This window comes from Haliaeetus albicilla, chromosome 8, assembly GCF_947461875.1.
Source record: "Haliaeetus albicilla chromosome 8, bHalAlb1.1, whole genome shotgun sequence".
NCBI classification, from domain to species: domain Eukaryota; kingdom Metazoa; phylum Chordata; class Aves; order Accipitriformes; family Accipitridae; genus Haliaeetus; species Haliaeetus albicilla.
Genome location: NC_091490.1, coordinates 36,141,862 through 36,159,018, shown reverse-complemented (window position 1 = coordinate 36,159,018; position 17,157 = coordinate 36,141,862). Strand labels below are relative to the sequence as shown.

The following is a 17,157-nucleotide window of genomic DNA, read 5'->3' as shown; positions in this document are numbered from 1 at the left end:
TTGATAAATTGTAAGTGCTCATGGAAATTCTGTCCCTTAAAAAACAGGTATTTCTGCAGAAACCCAAGTTCTGGTTGTTTGGGGTTTTTTAAAGCCCAAATAGGACCCTTCCCCATATGGAAGGAGGCAAATAGCAAACACCTCACTCCAGACACCCCAGCCTGAGACGTTATCTGGATGCAGGTGCCATGAACACGCAGAACAAGCAAGGGGTCCCAAGGGACTGCTGAGCCATGCCATGTCCCCCAGCATCGCTCCACGTCCCCCCACACTGCCCTTCAGGGCACCCCTCCTGCTGTGTGGTCCCTGTGCAGAGGGAAGCCATCAGCACCAAGCCTTGTCAACATGCTGCCTACACAACTCTCTTGCCAACTTGAAGGCCACCCACGTTTGGGAATTTGGGCCACCTCTCTGCTGCCAACGCAGAGCCTTCCCCTCCTTGCTTTGCAGTAAAACCACAAAAAAAAATCTCTGCCACTCTGGGGTGGGTCCTCCACGCTCCCCGTCACCCTTCCTCGAGGGACCCCACGCCACAGTGTAAAGGAGGTGCCACCACCATATCCCATCTGAGGGTTTGTACAGCAAAGCATGGCGGACAACTTGTTTCTTCTCCTAAAAAAAGATGCACGGCCAAGTTCTCCAGCTTCTCGACAGCAGAGCTACCGAAGGGCCCCCAGATATCGCAGACAGGAGCCGGCAGTGCACAGAAACTGCTCCTCCGCAACTGCCATCCCCTTCGAAGAGGAGCAGATGTCGCACCCAACCTCCCCTGCTCACTCTGACATTGATTCAGTGCTTGGCTAATTATTCCTTCCCAACCACTGCCCAAGCTCGAGTTGGTAGCAGCCGCCATCCTGTTTCAGACATGCCCAGGCTGCTTTGCCCTCTCTGGCTGCCTGTCCCACTGCCTCCAGCGCAGGGCATCCATCACTGGCTCCAACAGCTGGGACCCTGCGGACCCCCAAAGTGGGGTAAGGGTAGGAAAAGCTTCATCGCACCAAGCAGCTGTCCAGGACTTGCCACTGGGTTGTCCACGCTGCCGACCAGCTCCTGCCTGCCCAACAGACAGCCGAGATGGGAGCAAAGAGCTGACCACGGGCAAGCCGTGGGAACCCACGTTCTGAGGGATGAAACCACCTTGCAGCAGGACATGCACAAAGCAAAACCAACAGAGGCATGCACACACAGAATGGGCGTGTGTGTTCTTCCATGCGCACGTGGGTGTGTGCAAACACGTTCCCTTGCAAAGGGGTTCAGGCAAGAGTAAGGAAGGCAGGAATCGCGACCTGAGCTTGCTAGCAGGTTAGCAAACCCTGCTCCACTTCATCTTGGGTGCAAGCATGAAACCAGACTATGCATGAACATTACCGGCCCCGTGTGCCCCCCGCTGCCTGCAGAGACCCTGGGCTTGCCGTGCCCACCAGCTTCCATCCACAGCCAGGCCCCGACCCACCATCCCTGAGCTCCCTGAGATGCAATATCCACCCGTACACGTCTTGGACCGCTGCAAGAGGCAGCAATTACTGTAGATTATCAGCCCGACAATGACAGGCCGCGTAAAGAGAGACACAGAGCCAACTCCACCGCCCCAAGACTGGCATATTCAAGTACACTTAGGACATTAATAGCAATTTACGTGCCATCAGTGAGAGAGAACCACAATAGCTGTGCTGGCAGCCTCTTATTACCAAGCCTGTTATTTGTTGGAGTTACAAGCTATAATCACAACAGAAACTTTCAAAACCCTTATCTTCCGTGACGCACCAAATCTATTTCAGAGCTGTAATTGCTATGTCACCGGAGAGTTTGCTGCTTAATGCACTCAGATGCCATTTAGTGTTTGCAGGGTCATTACGGCGAGCAGGAGGAGGGAGAGCGGAGGGGGCCGTGCAGAGCAGGGCTCCGTCCCTATTGTGCTCAACTATTTTTAGCGAGGCTTTTGCGTGCCAGCTGCAGTTGGAAGGAGCAAGAGGGAGAGCATCTTGCAGACAGTGACTGCGGTTCCTCGATGTTTAGCACCCTGCCCCCCAAAATGCTGGGGAGCCCCATGGTACTCCAGATTGGGAATCAGTCTTCATGCGCTGCAGGAATTTGTGCTGCCGATGACCACCTCTGTCACATCCAGTGGGAAGCCAAGAGGATGTTGGGGAGAGGCTGACTAGGATCGGGGCACCCTCCAGAGACCTCGCACCTTCCTGCTCTCCCAGCCTGGGAAGGCCCCAAGTTATGGGTCGAGTGATGGAAAGGAGGCCCCAAGGTTGGCCGTGACTTTATCATCTTGATGCCATCCTTTGGTACAGACAAGCCCTCTGTGAGGAGGCCAGATCCCTCCCCAGGCAGAGGGCACGTAGGAAGCATCTACTCTCATCCCTCCTTTCCTGGAGTTCACCCCGTTGCTGCATGTACCGAAGCCATGTGCAGGATGCATCCGATTCCATTTAGCCAGCTCTGCCTCTTTCTGAAGCAAGGAGATCTGTTGGGATCTGACTGTATTAAGTCGCTTGGGATCTCCCTCAAAGATGAAGGAGTCTTCTGAGAAGGCTGCTGCTCCTCGCAGACCCTCTGAGAAGCTCCTGCACACAGCTGTGACTTCTTCTGGAGGGGCAGAAGCCGAAGACAGAGCAATTGTCTCCAGGACACCTCTTCAAATGTCACCTTCTGGTGCCAAAGCACAGGCAAGGCCTTGGTGGCTGTCCAAGTTGTGGAACCCTGGTGATGGACTGCTGAAGCAACTGGGTTTGGTGCCCATTTCTGCAGGTCCCTCAGCATTTTTGTCACCTCCAGCAAATCTGGTTGGCTCTCCACCCGGGCCTCCTATGTGGGGCTGGGAGATGACTTTCTGCCAATTTTTAACAGAGCCTTCTGCTTCGCACGGAGGCTGTCTCGACATCCCACCTTCTGTGTCCAAATCATTGTCCCACCAGACAGGGCAGGGTGTCAGGTCAGCCTCCAAACACACCAGATCCTGGCAAGTGTGACAGACTGGGAGTATCCTCAAAGAGGTTTCAGACCTCTGAGCTTTTAAGACCTTGTATCAGGGTCTCCTTATGAGGTGCACCGAAGCTCTTATTACACACCAGAGAATCCAGCCTTGTCTGGCCATCGCTTTGCAAGGGTCACAGCGGCAGTCTTTAGGACACACCAAGACATCTCTGATGGATGGGGCTTGGGCACTGAAGCCCTGCCAGACCAGCTTCCATAGCCCAGCTCATGATCATGATGGTAAACTGTAGCTTCATCATGATGGTGAACCGTAGCTTGCTGAAGAGCAGAGGAACAACTTTCTTTTCAAGGCCCAAATTCTTGGAGAAAGGGGTCTTAGCACAAGCAAGGAGGTCTCACCTCCTACAGGTACCAGTGCCTGGTGGTCCTTGCTGACAAGAGTGGATGTAAAACTCAACGGCACAACCTGCTACTGACCACTGTCATCACGGCGACACACACTGCTCCGTAAATAGGCACAGCTCTGTACAACAGTGCTTTTAGATCAAAAACCTTGCACTCTGATGAATTTTAAAAACAGCCCCTCATTTTAGACCTTTAAATGATCTACAAATTAAATTAAATAAAGGTCCAAAAAGAAACTTCTGAAAGGTTTTTTCTTTGAGACGACCATAGCTCATTCATTAATTAGCAGACGGAGGACCTAAAACACTTTGTGGATTTAGGGCCACGGGGCACCAGCAGGAAGGGCAATGTTTTGGGCTGGGACCTTCCAAAGGATTATGGCAATAAGGATCCAACTTCTACTGGAATCCACCAGAACCTAGACATCTAAATGCTTCAAAACCCCCAGCCTCAGGGACCTCTGGCTGGGTACACACACGGACCCCCCCAGAGGGACCAGACACCTCTTGCTTAATGGTGCAAAACCCCTGACCTCAAAGCTTGCAAAAAGGGCTGGATCAGGCCCCAAACATCCCCTCCTTTCAGATGGGGGGCTCCCTCCTTCCTCTCAGTGCTACCCAAGGCACGCTACCCTCAAGACGACTCCTGCCTCTACCACTCCTCCATCACCAAGAGCATCCCCATCCCTTGCCAGGACCGGCACTGCCTGACGCTGTTTCCACCTGTGGAGGAGAAGGCGGTTGTTCGTGCTCTGCCTCAGCCATCACTGCGGGTCACGGAGATCGCGATGGCTGGGACATCGCCCATTATCCTGCTAATGACGCAGAACCGACTCCAGCTCTTTTTGTCCCGCGGAGTGGTCTGTCAGCCGTCGAGCAGCAGAGCCACAGAAGGGAACAGGGCTTTGGGTAGATTCCTGTTCTCAGCTGTCATGACTTACACACATTTAAAAATTCATCCTCCATCAAGGAAGGCAAACCCCGAGCGTCGTCTCCCCTGCCAAGGTTTGCAGCGGTGGAGCTGGGCAACCTGCCGCTGACTTCCCAGGCCTGACGGGCTCCGGGGATGACTCAACCTCAGCCCCGTGCAGACATCGTTGTGACAGGGCTCTTGACTAGGTTTCGGCTCATCTCCTTCCAGCAGCTCACAGGGATGCTCGGGTGATGCGGGGACGGCAGCTTTCTGTGTCACTAGTAGCTTTCCTCTGCATCCCGCTGCCCTTCCTTGGCATTACAGGCTTCAGGGGAGAGGCAGAGAAGCCCTGACTGCTACGAGACAGCCACCCTGCCTGCACTGAGCAGCTCTCCAGAATCTTGCCCAGGACCAAGGCTTCCTGGAGGGCAGCCACACTTCAGGGTGGACAAACTGAAGTCCGTCAAGGGACCTAGCTGGACGGGAAGACATTAAGTGACAATAAAAGCTACAGGCAGGAGCATGCTGCCTGGGATACAGAGGAAGCAAAACATTTCGGGACAGAGAGACAACCCAGAAGATGCTTCCTAAACTATCTGCTCAGCTCTGGATTCCCTGCCTTGCTCCCCATGCCTACCACAGCTTTATGGGGTAACAAGGAGTCACGCCCAAACCCGTGTGGTCCCTTTGCCCACTTGCCACCTTGCCCCTCTCCGAACAACATCCAATTTGGGCCAATACGGGCTCCTGTCCTCCCTGAAAACCAGCCTGAGGAGCCATCAGATGCCACCATGCCGGATCCCCGTTTGGGAAGCGCAGGGGGGACCGCTGAGCCCCTGCTGCTCTCAGCTCACCAATTCCCAGTGCTGCTCGTGGTAACACTGGTTCTCCCATTACCACAGTCAGAAACACCAGCCCAGCTCTCCTTGTCCTATTCAGCTTTTGAGTTTCCACTGCCTCTTTCTTCTCCTCTCCCCGACAGCCCCCTCCCTGCCTCGTAATCCCCGGCAGCAACCCTCCCCCCCAAATTTTGGCTTAACCCAGCCCACTGTTATTTTCCAAGCCAACTGCAACCGTAATCAGCTCAGCCTCTTTCCTTGGGGGTATTTTAATTTATACAAAAGTATCATCTCTTATCATGATCAGCCTGCGATTCATTTACTCTCCAAGTATTAAAAAGCCAGAAAGGGAATAAATTCAGCGCATGGAGAAATTAATGTGGAACGATAGGCTCTTTCATGTGGCATTTCCAAGCGCCGTTTTTGCAACGGGCTTATGTAATGAGACATAATTATCTGCACATGTTCAATTACATTACTTCACAAATCCTCCCTGCCTCTGCCTCCTGACGTCAAGCCGCCCGCTAAGCCCCAGCACCCAGAGGAGAGGGGAGCGCAGCCCTCCGTCCCGCTGCACCCCTCTCCCTGTGCCTGCGGTGGCTGCTCGCACGCTGATGGCCCAAAGACGGTCACACGCAAGGTGACAAATGGCACAAGCCTTGGCTGGGAGGGTGATAGGACTGGACAGTGCACTCTGCTGAGGTGCTCGGCCACAGGACCACCGTCTCCCCCTGAGGACCACCACCTTCCTGCCCAGCCTGCGACCGCCCCACCTCAGCCTTCAGCCTCCTTGATGGGGACCGCGGCAGCCAGGCACGTCCAGGGCCAGCTGCCCCCTCCTCCGTGCCACCCCGGACACCATCGCCACCATCCACTCGGTGCTCACAACCTCCTTTTCCAGGCTGCCCTCTTCTCCCAGCTTGCTGTCACCACTGCTGAGATGGCGGACGATTGATCTGAGAAATGAAGTTGGATTGCTGTCCCGAATCTACACTGGGTTCTCCTTGTGTGTGTCTGATCGATTTCCCCCTGTGCGACACAGCTTGTCGCTACGAATTTTCATGCTAGTCAGAACCCGCCAGCGCACCCAAGAACAAGAAGATGCTCTGGAGACCGCCCTCCCCCTCGCACCCTCCCCCAGTCTGGTTGGGCGAGGTTTTCTTGGGTTGATGTTGGTTGGCTTTGTTTTATTTTTTTCTCCTTTTATTTGCAATCCTTATTGCCGCCAACCCCATCGGTGCCGTGCTTTCGGATGCCGGCCAGGGATGGGTTATTTTTAGATGGTCGCTCCGGGATGGTGCCATTGGTCTCTGCGTGGAGCCATCTCTGGACCGGGGCGTTTGCGGTGACATTCCCCACCGCGGTTACGCGAGGTGTCACCTGTTTAGCAGCTCCTCTCGGCCGAGCGCGTGTGGCCGCAGGTGCCAGGCGAACGCTGATCAGCTCTGACAGTCCTAGACGCCAGCTGCCTGCACAAAGCCTGCCCGGTCGCCACTTTTTTTGTGGGCAAAGCTCTGCCGTTGGCGTGACCGATACAGAAGCAATAAACTAGGTGACCGTAAAAGCAAAGACAAGTCCTACTAAGTGGCATTCTGAGCCCTATGGCTTTGAAATAATTGGTAGTGAGAGAACAAAAATGAAAAAAAAAAAAAGAACCCAAGCCTATTTTTTTTTTTCTTACACTGATGCCCTGCGGACTATACATCTGACTTGCTGCGAGTCCGTCACTGTATCCTCCTGTCTGGCTGATAACATGGCGAAGGGTATCCACCTAAACAGACCAACGACAACAAAGACACAAATTAGAGTGAGTGAAAGGTTAGTGGGCAAAGCTGCTTTGGTTCATCTTTGGCAAGATAAAAACAAACAGTCATAATAATAATAATAATAATGAAAATAAAGTTATATATTTAAAGAGGGATAAAAGAGAACCGCAGTTGGTCTTGTGGCAAGGGCTGAGCCAGAGGACCGCTCCTGCCTCCCTCACCACCCCCCGCCTGCCCCGGCGGCCCCATCACGCTCTCCTTGGTCCCAAGTCTTTCGACAAAAAGAGCAGAGAGGGAGAACAGTGTGGCAAGCGTGGGGTGGGACCTCCTGGAGCACATCGCTGTGGCCGGCTCCACCATCACACTTGACGACCCACGTTCCTACCCCTACCCCCTTCCACCCTTTGGCCCCAAGCACTGTGAAGCTCACGGCAGTGGAAGGAGATCCTCGGAGTCGGCCGAGCGCCTTCATTTCGGAGGGCCCAGAAAGAGAATATACCTACCATGGCAAAGGCACCGGCAGCTCTCCTCCAGACGCCCCGTTCCTCTCCCTCCACTCCCCCAGCCTAGCCCCAGCAGTGGTACATGTGGCGAGCACATCTCGTCGCCCATGGACGGCACGCTTGCTCTGCATCCAGCACCGCGAGGGGAGCAACCTCGGCTTTAGAGAGCTCTCCTTGCCCAATGCAGAAGTGTCAGAGTGGCTGTCATCTCTCAACACAGTACAGAGCGTTAAACGCCAGAGTGGACTCATGGCACATCTGGACATCGGATGGGAGGTGGGAGATCTGAGTGAGTTCCTGGCTATTTTAAATTCTTTCTTTTTGCCCAAAGCATGGGCTGACGTTTCAGTAATGCTGCTCAAAGCTCCCTCACTCTGTCTTGCTGGTGTGTACATGGGTGGTGTGAGTGCCTGTGCTTCGGGGAGGTGGGGAGACGGTGAAGGGTGGCTTTTAATTAAAAAAAAATAAAAAAGTAAAAAAAATCTAGCTGTGTATTTGAATATTTCTTGCCTTTCAGCAGACACCTGGTTCGGCATCAAAGGAGTAAGTGGAAGCCTTGTAAAACGAGACACCAGTCCAAACATCTGGCCCCTTCCCTTGGAAGAATAAAGCAAGCAGAACCTAAACCTCAGCTGCTTTTGTTTGAGTTCATGCCTGTTCTCCTAAACCTCCTCTCCTCCTAGTACGACTATCAAGCCAGAGCCAAATGCATTCACAAAGTGTGGGCAAGTCTCCTCAAGACCATGGTTGTTGGTTTGGTTGGGTGTTTGGTTTTGGTTTCTTTTGAATTTTTTTTTTTTTGGTGGTTGTTGCTGTTGCTTTTTTTGGTTGGTTGGTTGGTTGGTTTTTCGGTTTGGTTTGCCTTTTTTAAGTGTTGGTTCATTTGTGCTGGTTGAGATTTGCTCTTTTCGGACGGGAGGGAGAAGTGCCAATACAATCAAAGGCTCCTCCAACACTAATGCATTCACTGGCAGTACATCGGATGGGTCCCTACCTGTGACTGCACGTTGGCTCCAACCTGGGCCCCTTGGTAAGAATCCCCATTGAGAGACTGCACGCTCATGAACAAATCTCCAGAGTTTGACATGTTAAAAGAACTGGAAGAACCTGGAAAGGAAAGAGTGAGGCACCTGAATCACAGAAAGGAAAAAGATCCACCCCATGACTCTCAGCCAAGAGGAAGGAACAACATGCAAAGCAACCACAAAAACAAAACACACAGTCAGGTTAGTAGTATGAAGAACAGAGCAAGCAAAAAAAAGGATGCACTCCTGAGGTTATTCAAAGCCACATGTTGTTACAGCTCAATGCCAAGAACATTCTTCAACAGCTCCTCAGCTGGAGGAAGGATTCTTCATGCTTTCGACCGAGACAAACAAAACCCAGCCTGCAGGACTCGGACAGCCCTTTCCCTTCATTTCAGGGCATCAAAATCCTTCAGGCAGCTTTGAAAATCTCGGTTGTTGGAGGTGTCCACCCGGCAGACTGCACTGGAGAACAGAATTACCCAAACAAGCCTTGCTGCTGAGAGCAGAAGTCTTTTCAGCAGGGCGAACCAGGCCCACGCTATTGCTGTTTCTGAGAAGCTCAGATCAGGGTGGGTAAGTCCACACCGCACTGCTCTCTGCAGGGTGAGCACATCCAGACACCATCCAGGTCCAAGGCCGGAGCTCCCGCTGAGCCATGGGGAGCTCTGTGAGGGAGCGATGCGTGGGGTTTGCCTTCAGGACATCAGGAACCCATCACTGGTGGGAACTGCAGCACACCAGGAGCGAAGGCTCGCAAAAACGTGAAGGCACCTGGGCTAGACTCCCAGTACCCATCACGTTGGCAAGTGTCTTTCGTCGTGATGGGCCATGAGAGAACACAAGGGTATCACAGCCCTCCTGGGCCAGCTGCCCCAGAAGAACGAGCTCTGTAAACAAATTCCCCACTGCATGCACCAGTCGCCAACGTTACGCTAAAAAATGATAACGGTGAAGACAACTGGGTGGGATCAGAATCAAAAAAACCCCACAAATGAAAAGAGAAAAAAAAAAAAAATCCCGCCTTTGCAGAAACAAGGTTTTCTGCTTCCAGCTTCGAGATATCTGAGCACCTCCTCAACTACTGAACGGGAGAAACAAACCCATCGTGTAACTGGAAGGCGGGGAAGGAGGGAAGGGGGTTAAAAATAAATAAAAAGGTTTTATGGGATTATTTCAGAACTTATCGTGCAGATCAGCGCGTTAAGTGTGAGACAGCTCAACGTGCAAAGTTTGGTTATATACATGACGTTAGCCTTGGAAAGGAGAGACTTCAGGGGCCCAGGTCAGCTACGCTTTCAGCTCCAACCCCAAATACACTCATCATCTCCACTGCCACTTCCAACTTGGAAGACTGGCAACCACAGTCCTGGTGGAATTGCCCAACTATGGCTCATGCGTACGCTCTGAGAAACGCCTGGCAATCCCCCTCCCTTTGCCGGAGAGGGAAGAAACACTCTGGACAGACCCCAGCTCTGCACTGGAGGTGGACTAGGAAGGCTCCTCCGAAGGAAGCCACCTCCAAGAAAGGTCAGGAAGCAGGTGGGAGCTCTATGCTGGCGACTTCATGTTCACTAAACTCTCTGCTGCTCTCTTTGCAACTGACTCTTTTATAGGAGCTGGCAATTCTCAGAATCGAAGGAAAGCAGAAACATCGCTGCTAGATACAACGCCCAAGACACTCAAGAGAAAGACTCATCTTGAGCACAGTGAGTCTTGGATCAGGACCCTCCCACTGGTGCCTGAAAAGAGCAGAGCCAGGAACAACTCATTGTCTGTGCTCACTGTCAACCCTGCCCAACCTGTTCCAGAGAGCAATCCCACAGCGCTGCGTAAAATAACTGGGACTAGTCAGAAGGCAGCTGTAACCATCACCTCCTCTGCTCAGCTGGCAAAGGGCTCCTGTCACTTCCCAACCTCTCAGGTTACTTGCTATTTTAAAGGCAAAAAACCTAGGGAAATGAGCTGGCAGGCTGAGGATAGCCACCCTGACACTGCTCAGCTTTAAGCGTGAAGATGGGCACTTTTCACATACACAAAGATGCTTCCTACCCAGTTTTCTGAATGATCGCTTTGACTACCCGCATAAAAGCACAGGGCAGTAATGTGGCTTCATACTCCCGCAGTGACTGAGAACAAAAGGACTCTGCAGCTACCGCTCACAAGAAGCAGAGAATATTCTCCTGTTCGCTTAAGGTGAGCAGAAACCTTTGAGATCACACAAATAATCAGTGGCAGACCTGGGAAGAGGACTCGGGAATCCCTGAGCACCTGAGAGGTTATTGCTGTCGCTCTGCCCCCAGCAGAGCAACATTTCATCCCACCTTCCCCTACCAAAAGAAAATTATAACAATAATAACACATAAAAATGCCATAAACTTAACTGATATTTTATTGAAACTTAACAAACCTGGCTGTAAAATTGAGACTGGGAGGGAGGAAATAAAAATAAACAAACAGCCACAAACTCTAGTTCTGAAGAGCGCCAGTGTCTTGGAAATCATGAGGAGTGCTGGAGATGTCACTTACAAGATATACACTGCTATTGGCACAGGGTATTTTTACAATATATGTGCATATCTAAACGGTAAATATGTCTTGCCGCTGATGTGGATGCAAAGATAAATATGCGCATACCAATAGCTCCACATGTATGGATGCATTTGTATCAGAGCCATAATTGCAGAGCGCCCTTTGCGCTGCTGCTCTGCTGCTTCAGCACTCCACTGTCTATGTACTAGCTACGTATGGAAAATTATGATGACCCAAAGTCTCAGAGACACGGCTAAGAGGGGTTGATGCACCGGCGTGGGAGAGGCGGCAGGAATGTGAAGAGCTCTGAAAATTAAGACTCTGGTATCCTCCACGAAGATCCGGGAATACAAGTCAAATCCTTCCACTAGAGGAGGCTCCATCGTAAGTCTAATCTGACCCTCTGAAGGCTCCACTGTGAACACACCAAAGGTCTTCAGTGGTCATAATTTGACCTGGGGCTCCTCAAGAACTGAGAGGTAACAAACATCTTTGAGCTTGTGAACCCAGGAGGAAAGGGCTCCGACCTTAGCATGGAAGTCCCTTGATGCTATCATGTGTAGACAAAAAAAGACCACGAGACAAAACAACACTTTTCATGACTTGTAGCAGTGTAGAACAGTGGTTCATCTTCAGCATCCAGACATCTTATCAAACCCAGGACCTATCACCACTATTCCTTAGTGCTGAATTTAGATAATCAGGTCATCACCAGCTTCAGAAAGAGTGCTGGAAATGTTTAAACAAGCTATGGCAGTCAGATCTTGCCACTGGGTGAAAGCCTGTATCAAAACAACGCCTGCAAAGAGATCTCTTCCGGCCCTAACATTTCCGATGAGCAAAACCCACTTCAAGTTTGTCTCCAACTCAAAAATCTTCACAAGCTTGACTGCTGGTATTTCTCACACCACTTCTCCAGCTCTTCAGAGAGCTTCTTCAATGGTTTCTCTAATGTCTTCTCTAATGTTTTGACAGCTTCAACTTCCACCTCAAATTTTCCAGGACCTCTAACAAGTCCTTTTCTCTACAGTATCCAACAATTCAAACAGCATCAAGAATAAACAGACATGGTAATGGTGTTCATTGGAGCTGAAATCAAGCCATCCTCATCTGCTGCCTCATATCACCTACCACCAATGAGACAGAGATCCAGCACACTGAGCCACTGAAGTTGACTTTGGTCATGTGTACAAGACTCGTAGCTGAAGTCAATGGCAACGACATATACGCATTGAGAGCACAGAATTTACTCCCCTGTAACTTTTCCTTGAGTGTCCACCACGGCCAAAGATGAGGGAAGAACTGGATGGACATGTGGCTCCTCAGCTGGACAAAGCCACTGAGTTTGATAGCAGGTCTAAGAGCCTGGGATGACCCAGCAGGACATTTTTCCTTTTTCACTTGCCAACCAACACGTAAGACAGTGAGACCATCACCGGAACAGCCTCTCTGCTGCAGTGCAGTGCTCTGGACAAGTGATTGCCACAAATGACAGAAGGCAGAGAAAATACAGCAATTAGGCCTGTGCCTGATGAAGTGCATTTCCAGATAGCATGATCCCCTCCATCAGCAGCTTTGGAAGATTTTTACAAAACAAAAGGGTGAGCAGGAAAAAAACAGTTCAGGACAATTTTGGCTGCTCTGCATGGAAGATTTCACTGGATGTCATCACCTGTGTGTGGCCCTTGAGGACTCTGGTTGGCAAAAGGGTCTGCCCACATAAAATAGCTTTCATTTGCCATGTGGTTTTTGTGCTGAGATTGTCCAGGCAATCAAAGTGAGGATGGGGAGTTGTTAGCCCAAATGAGTCAGACAACTCAGCTTATTTGAACATCTGGCTGATAAAGCCCAACTGTGCGTATTCAGGATGAAAAGGTGTTTGACATTCAGGCCTGGGTGACTGAGGATGGGGGACCCTGCTTTGAACGTGCCAGATGGCTAGACAGATGCAATCCTTGCCCTTGTCAATGTGTGGCCAATCTCTTTGACTGACTGTAGCCATTCACCAATCTCCGGTAACATGGGCATCAATGCAGAGAACAGATGGGCCTGCGTAGCCACAGCAGAAATGAATTTAGCTCCTGTCCCAGGTCCCATCACATCCAGTTCCACCTCCTCTTCCAACATCATGGCCCTCCAGGGACTACATTGCTGGTTGCTTCTTTCTCATGACCTGTCCTCTGCCTACTCTCTTTCTTTCCACATGACCTACAATGTATTTAAACTAGAAGGTCTTACAAATTCCCAGCAAATCCTATCTTTATTCCGGCTCCTTCCTCACCAAAGTCTCAGCCAATGATCTGAAAACAGAAAGAAGTCCATGGTGTAAGAGGAGAGGCATCATCCGTCTTAGTCCTACACCTATTCATTCACTTCCACGTTCCTCCCAGGGCAATTCAGCACATCTGGATGGCTCATGGTCCTTCACACCATCCTCCAAATCTCTCACAGACAGGTATTTTAGACCTAGTGTGTACAGGTGTGCTTCTTGCTGCTAGCACCTACAGGACAACCTGAAGCAGGGGAGGTCACACAACTCCAGATGTCCTCAGGACATGTCTTTGCCCCACAGCATGACAATGCAGGGATGCTTGACTGAGCTGTTACATCCGCATGGTTCAGCTGGAGAGATCTCAACCTGGGATTGCACTGTTGGAGATCCTGAGGCCCTTCCAGCTGTCTTCTCAGGAGAGGACTTACAAGGACATCCAAACCCACCATCTCTGCAGGCTGACCCGGAGACTACTGCAGTGCTGACAGTGGGCCTCCCCACTGCTCTGCCACTGCTGCAGCATACAGGGAGGGTAGTGGGATCTGGGTCAGGTTAGAAACACTTTGCTTCTAGCAGAAGAAGGATCTCCACGGCCCACAAGCTCCCCTCGCACTGATGTGCTGCTTTAGCACTGCTGCCAAATTAGGCACATGAAAAGAGGTCAATGTTTCTGGAGTGCAGACAAGTGAGCCAGAAAGAGGACCCAGGAGCTCAAGTCGTACCCGTTAATAACAAGACTGTTTGTCCTTCCTTGAAAGTGTAGTATTATCCAGGGATTATCTTAGCTGTTTACTGCAGGGTACCGGCCAATTTATCTTTGAAACGGCCGTGTTACTGCCTGTGGGGAAGGCGAAGAAACAGCCTCGCACCGGAGCACTATTTAACTGGGCAGGCACTGGGGAAATGCCTATTCCACTACATGCAGGCCAGATCCAAATCCACTTAAGCAATCTGAAGCTCTTCCCTTGCTATTCCAGACCTTTAGATCTGACTTCAGTTGAAGACAGAAGAAAAGAAAGCAAGTTGTGTCTCTTTGGTCCAAGCTGACGTGGACTGTAGGACAGCATCACAGGCAGTAGGCATCTCCCTCAACACACATAGTTCTGCTCTCCACCCTCCAGCCTTTTCTACAGGGGGGTGTTAATATCAAGAGACCCCACTTGACCAGGTATTTTGAGTGAGCTGTTTGAAAAGGATGACATTTTTAAAACGGCAGCTAAATCTTCAGCAGTTCAAACAATGGAAGGAAGAGGGGAAAAAACCCTGACAAACCAAGAAGAAAAAAATCAAACAAAATTTCTGCAAACTACCTGTCCCTGCAAAACTCTGCCGTGTCCACCTGAGCCCTCTGAGCACCTCAGCCGAGCCAGAGCAGGCGGCACAGCTCGCTCACAGGTAGCCCTGGGTGAGGAGGAGGTGGGACAGATACCTCCCACCAGTATTTCTGACCTGCAACCAAAAGCTGCAACATCTCTGCTCTAGGTGGCTCTGGGACAGACCCCCCTAGCAAGTAACACGTCCCCTGGAAATTAAGGGGTTGTGTGTAGGGCCTTCTCTCCACTGACCAACTGAATCAGCCTTCTACCACTTGCTTCTGTGCAAGCCATCCACATGAGTCCTGAAAGGTATGGACGAGTTCCCTAGCACTGAGTGATCAATCACCGCTCACCACGTTAGCTTGTGGGTAACAGACTGCCTTTGCCTTCCCGTTGAGGGGGGGTCTGGTTTGGGAGATCAGCCAGAGACCCGTGCCACTGGTTTCTCCCCTTGTTTGACCCCTAGGTCTCCACTTTCCATTCAAATCCTCCAGATCTGGGGGTGCTTCTGGGGTGCGATTCCTCTGATACCTGTCAACGCAGGGTTGCGCTCAATATAGAAGCACGTCCTAATAGCAATCAGCATTTGCATGCTGTACCACTGGTGGTCTACTTAACATCCAGCTTCTCCTGCTGCCCACCATCCTCCTTGCTCCCCCACCTCTTCCTCCCTCTTAGTAGCCTACCTGATAACAGCAAACATCACACCCCAGTGAAAGGGTACCATGAGCAGACACTGAGCTCACAGGCACAAAAGTGGCACACTCCCACTCTCCCTCCCACCCCTGAAAAGAAAACAGGCACACAGATATTTGCATGGATAACAATGTACATGGCACTCATGAAGTTCACTTTTCCCCCTCCTTTTAAACAAATCCCAATTCTCCATCGCTCTTGGGAGCGCACAACCAGCCGACTGCAGCCTGAGATCATTTTTGGGTCGGCTATCCTCGTGGCAGGCACCACACATGAACTAAGCATCGTTCTCTAGCGGAGGAGTTGAAATTTGGGCAAAGTGCTCTGTGCCTTTGACCCTCAAAACAAACAAATGGAAACCAGAGCAAATGGGCAGGAAAGGGGGAAAGGGAAGGGAACGACCCACGGAGTTCCCTGGATCGCGCTGACACAAAGATAAAATAAAATTAACACAGAGCACACTCTTGCAGGTGATCCAGACACTGTCATGTAAGCAATCAAAGGTAACCACAACAAAGAAAATCAAAGGATAAAAATCTACTGAAAACAACACTCAAAATGGCATGAGTTAGGACATCCCAGAAATGCTGGGTTTTATCCATTAGGGCCACTCATGCTTTCAGCCCCAGTGAAATAAAATCAATATGCAACAACTTTTAAATTATTTTTTTTCTCCCCCCCCGCAAAGTGCAAGCAATGCCAGCAACTTTTTTCAGATCATTTTTCTGGTTTTGTGTTTACCATCCATGCATATAACCCCCAATGCGGCACCGTCAGTCACAAGGTCTGATCACATCGTTTTTCCAACGAAAACCAGAACAGGGAAGGGGAAAAGAAAAAAAAAAGATAAAATAAAAAAGAGGGAAAGAAAGGCAAAGAAAATAAAGTACCCCCCCCCCCAAAACAACCCCAAAAGCCAAACCCATCTCTCTTTTTTTTTAAGAGACCACAAAAATGAGCCAACCAAAACCAGAGAATAAAAATTGAAATAACCAAAAGGAGAAAACAAGAGAGAGATTAGAGGGAGGGGGGGGAACAAACAAAAAAACGAACACTAATGACCCAAAATAAAAAAAAACCAAAAACTAACCAGCTGAATTGGGAGTTGAGGGTGAGTTAGCCTGGCTTCCATGGGCTGACACATTGGTAGCCGTGACAGCCGTTTTGGCAGCATAAATATTGGCTTCCTCTTGAAATTTACCTATGTTCTTCTTGTACCGGATTCTCTTATTTCCAAACCAGTTTGATACCTAGAGCGAGTTTAAGAGAAGACAAAGATGTTAATGGTTCGGCTCCGGTGAGTGCAGCTCAGTGAGGAAGGTGGCTTAGTTCAGGTTAAGCAATGCATATTCTTTCCCCCCACTCCCCGTTTTCCTAGCTGTGGAAGGAAGCACCTTCTACCCACACGTGCCACACCAAGCCCACGAAAGGTGGCAGGACCCCCTTGGGAGCGCTGGGTTTGTGTGGATATATCTGGTTCCTCTATGGATGGGACTTCCACTATGGAGATGCTCCACAGGAACCGCTAGACCTACCCCATGGAAATATCAGATGGGTTTAAAAAAACCCGAGAAAGTCAAATGACCCTGAAATTGCACAATGTGAAAACAGGCATGTGTCATTTTGGACCTTTTTCTTTGCCTCCTCCATGGTATCCCTTTGAGAGGAACAGATGCCCTAATTCCCAGATGCCCATTCTCTTCCCTTTGGAGAAGCCAGTGTGGCTTTCAGGGAGAACACCCAACGAATTTACTGGGGCCTGGCTGACACACAGAATTGCCTTGATATCCCTGAAGCTCTGCTTTTGATCTGAGCGAAATCAGTGCAAAAGGCCCAGAGTGGGTCTTCTTCATCCAGCTGAAGTTGGCTTGATACGGTTTACCATGAGCCACTACATAAACAGGGAGCTCCAGAGGAAGGCTGGAGAGGGAGCACAGGGCTTGTTGTA

The 17,157-nt window shown here is 50.5% G+C and overlaps 1 protein-coding gene across 4 annotated transcripts in view; it reads right to left on the bottom strand.

Moving 5' to 3' along the window:
* Positions 1-17,157, bottom strand: part of PBX1 (PBX homeobox 1) — a 136,350-nt gene that overhangs the window by 5,083 nt on the left and 114,110 nt on the right. For 2 of the 4 annotated variants that reach the window (XM_069789792.1, XM_069789795.1), the window contains 4 exons: positions 16,300-16,459; positions 15,951-15,995; positions 8,363-8,475; positions 6,781-6,870 (listed from right to left, as the gene is read on the bottom strand). In XM_069789792.1, coding sequence (XP_069645893.1) covers positions 6,781-6,870; positions 8,363-8,475; positions 15,951-15,995; positions 16,300-16,459 — 408 coding nt within the window. The remainder of the gene's footprint in view (positions 1-6,780; positions 6,871-8,362; positions 8,476-15,950; positions 15,996-16,299; positions 16,460-17,157) is intronic. The other 2 variants (XM_069789794.1, XM_069789796.1) reach the window with 2 other exon arrangements.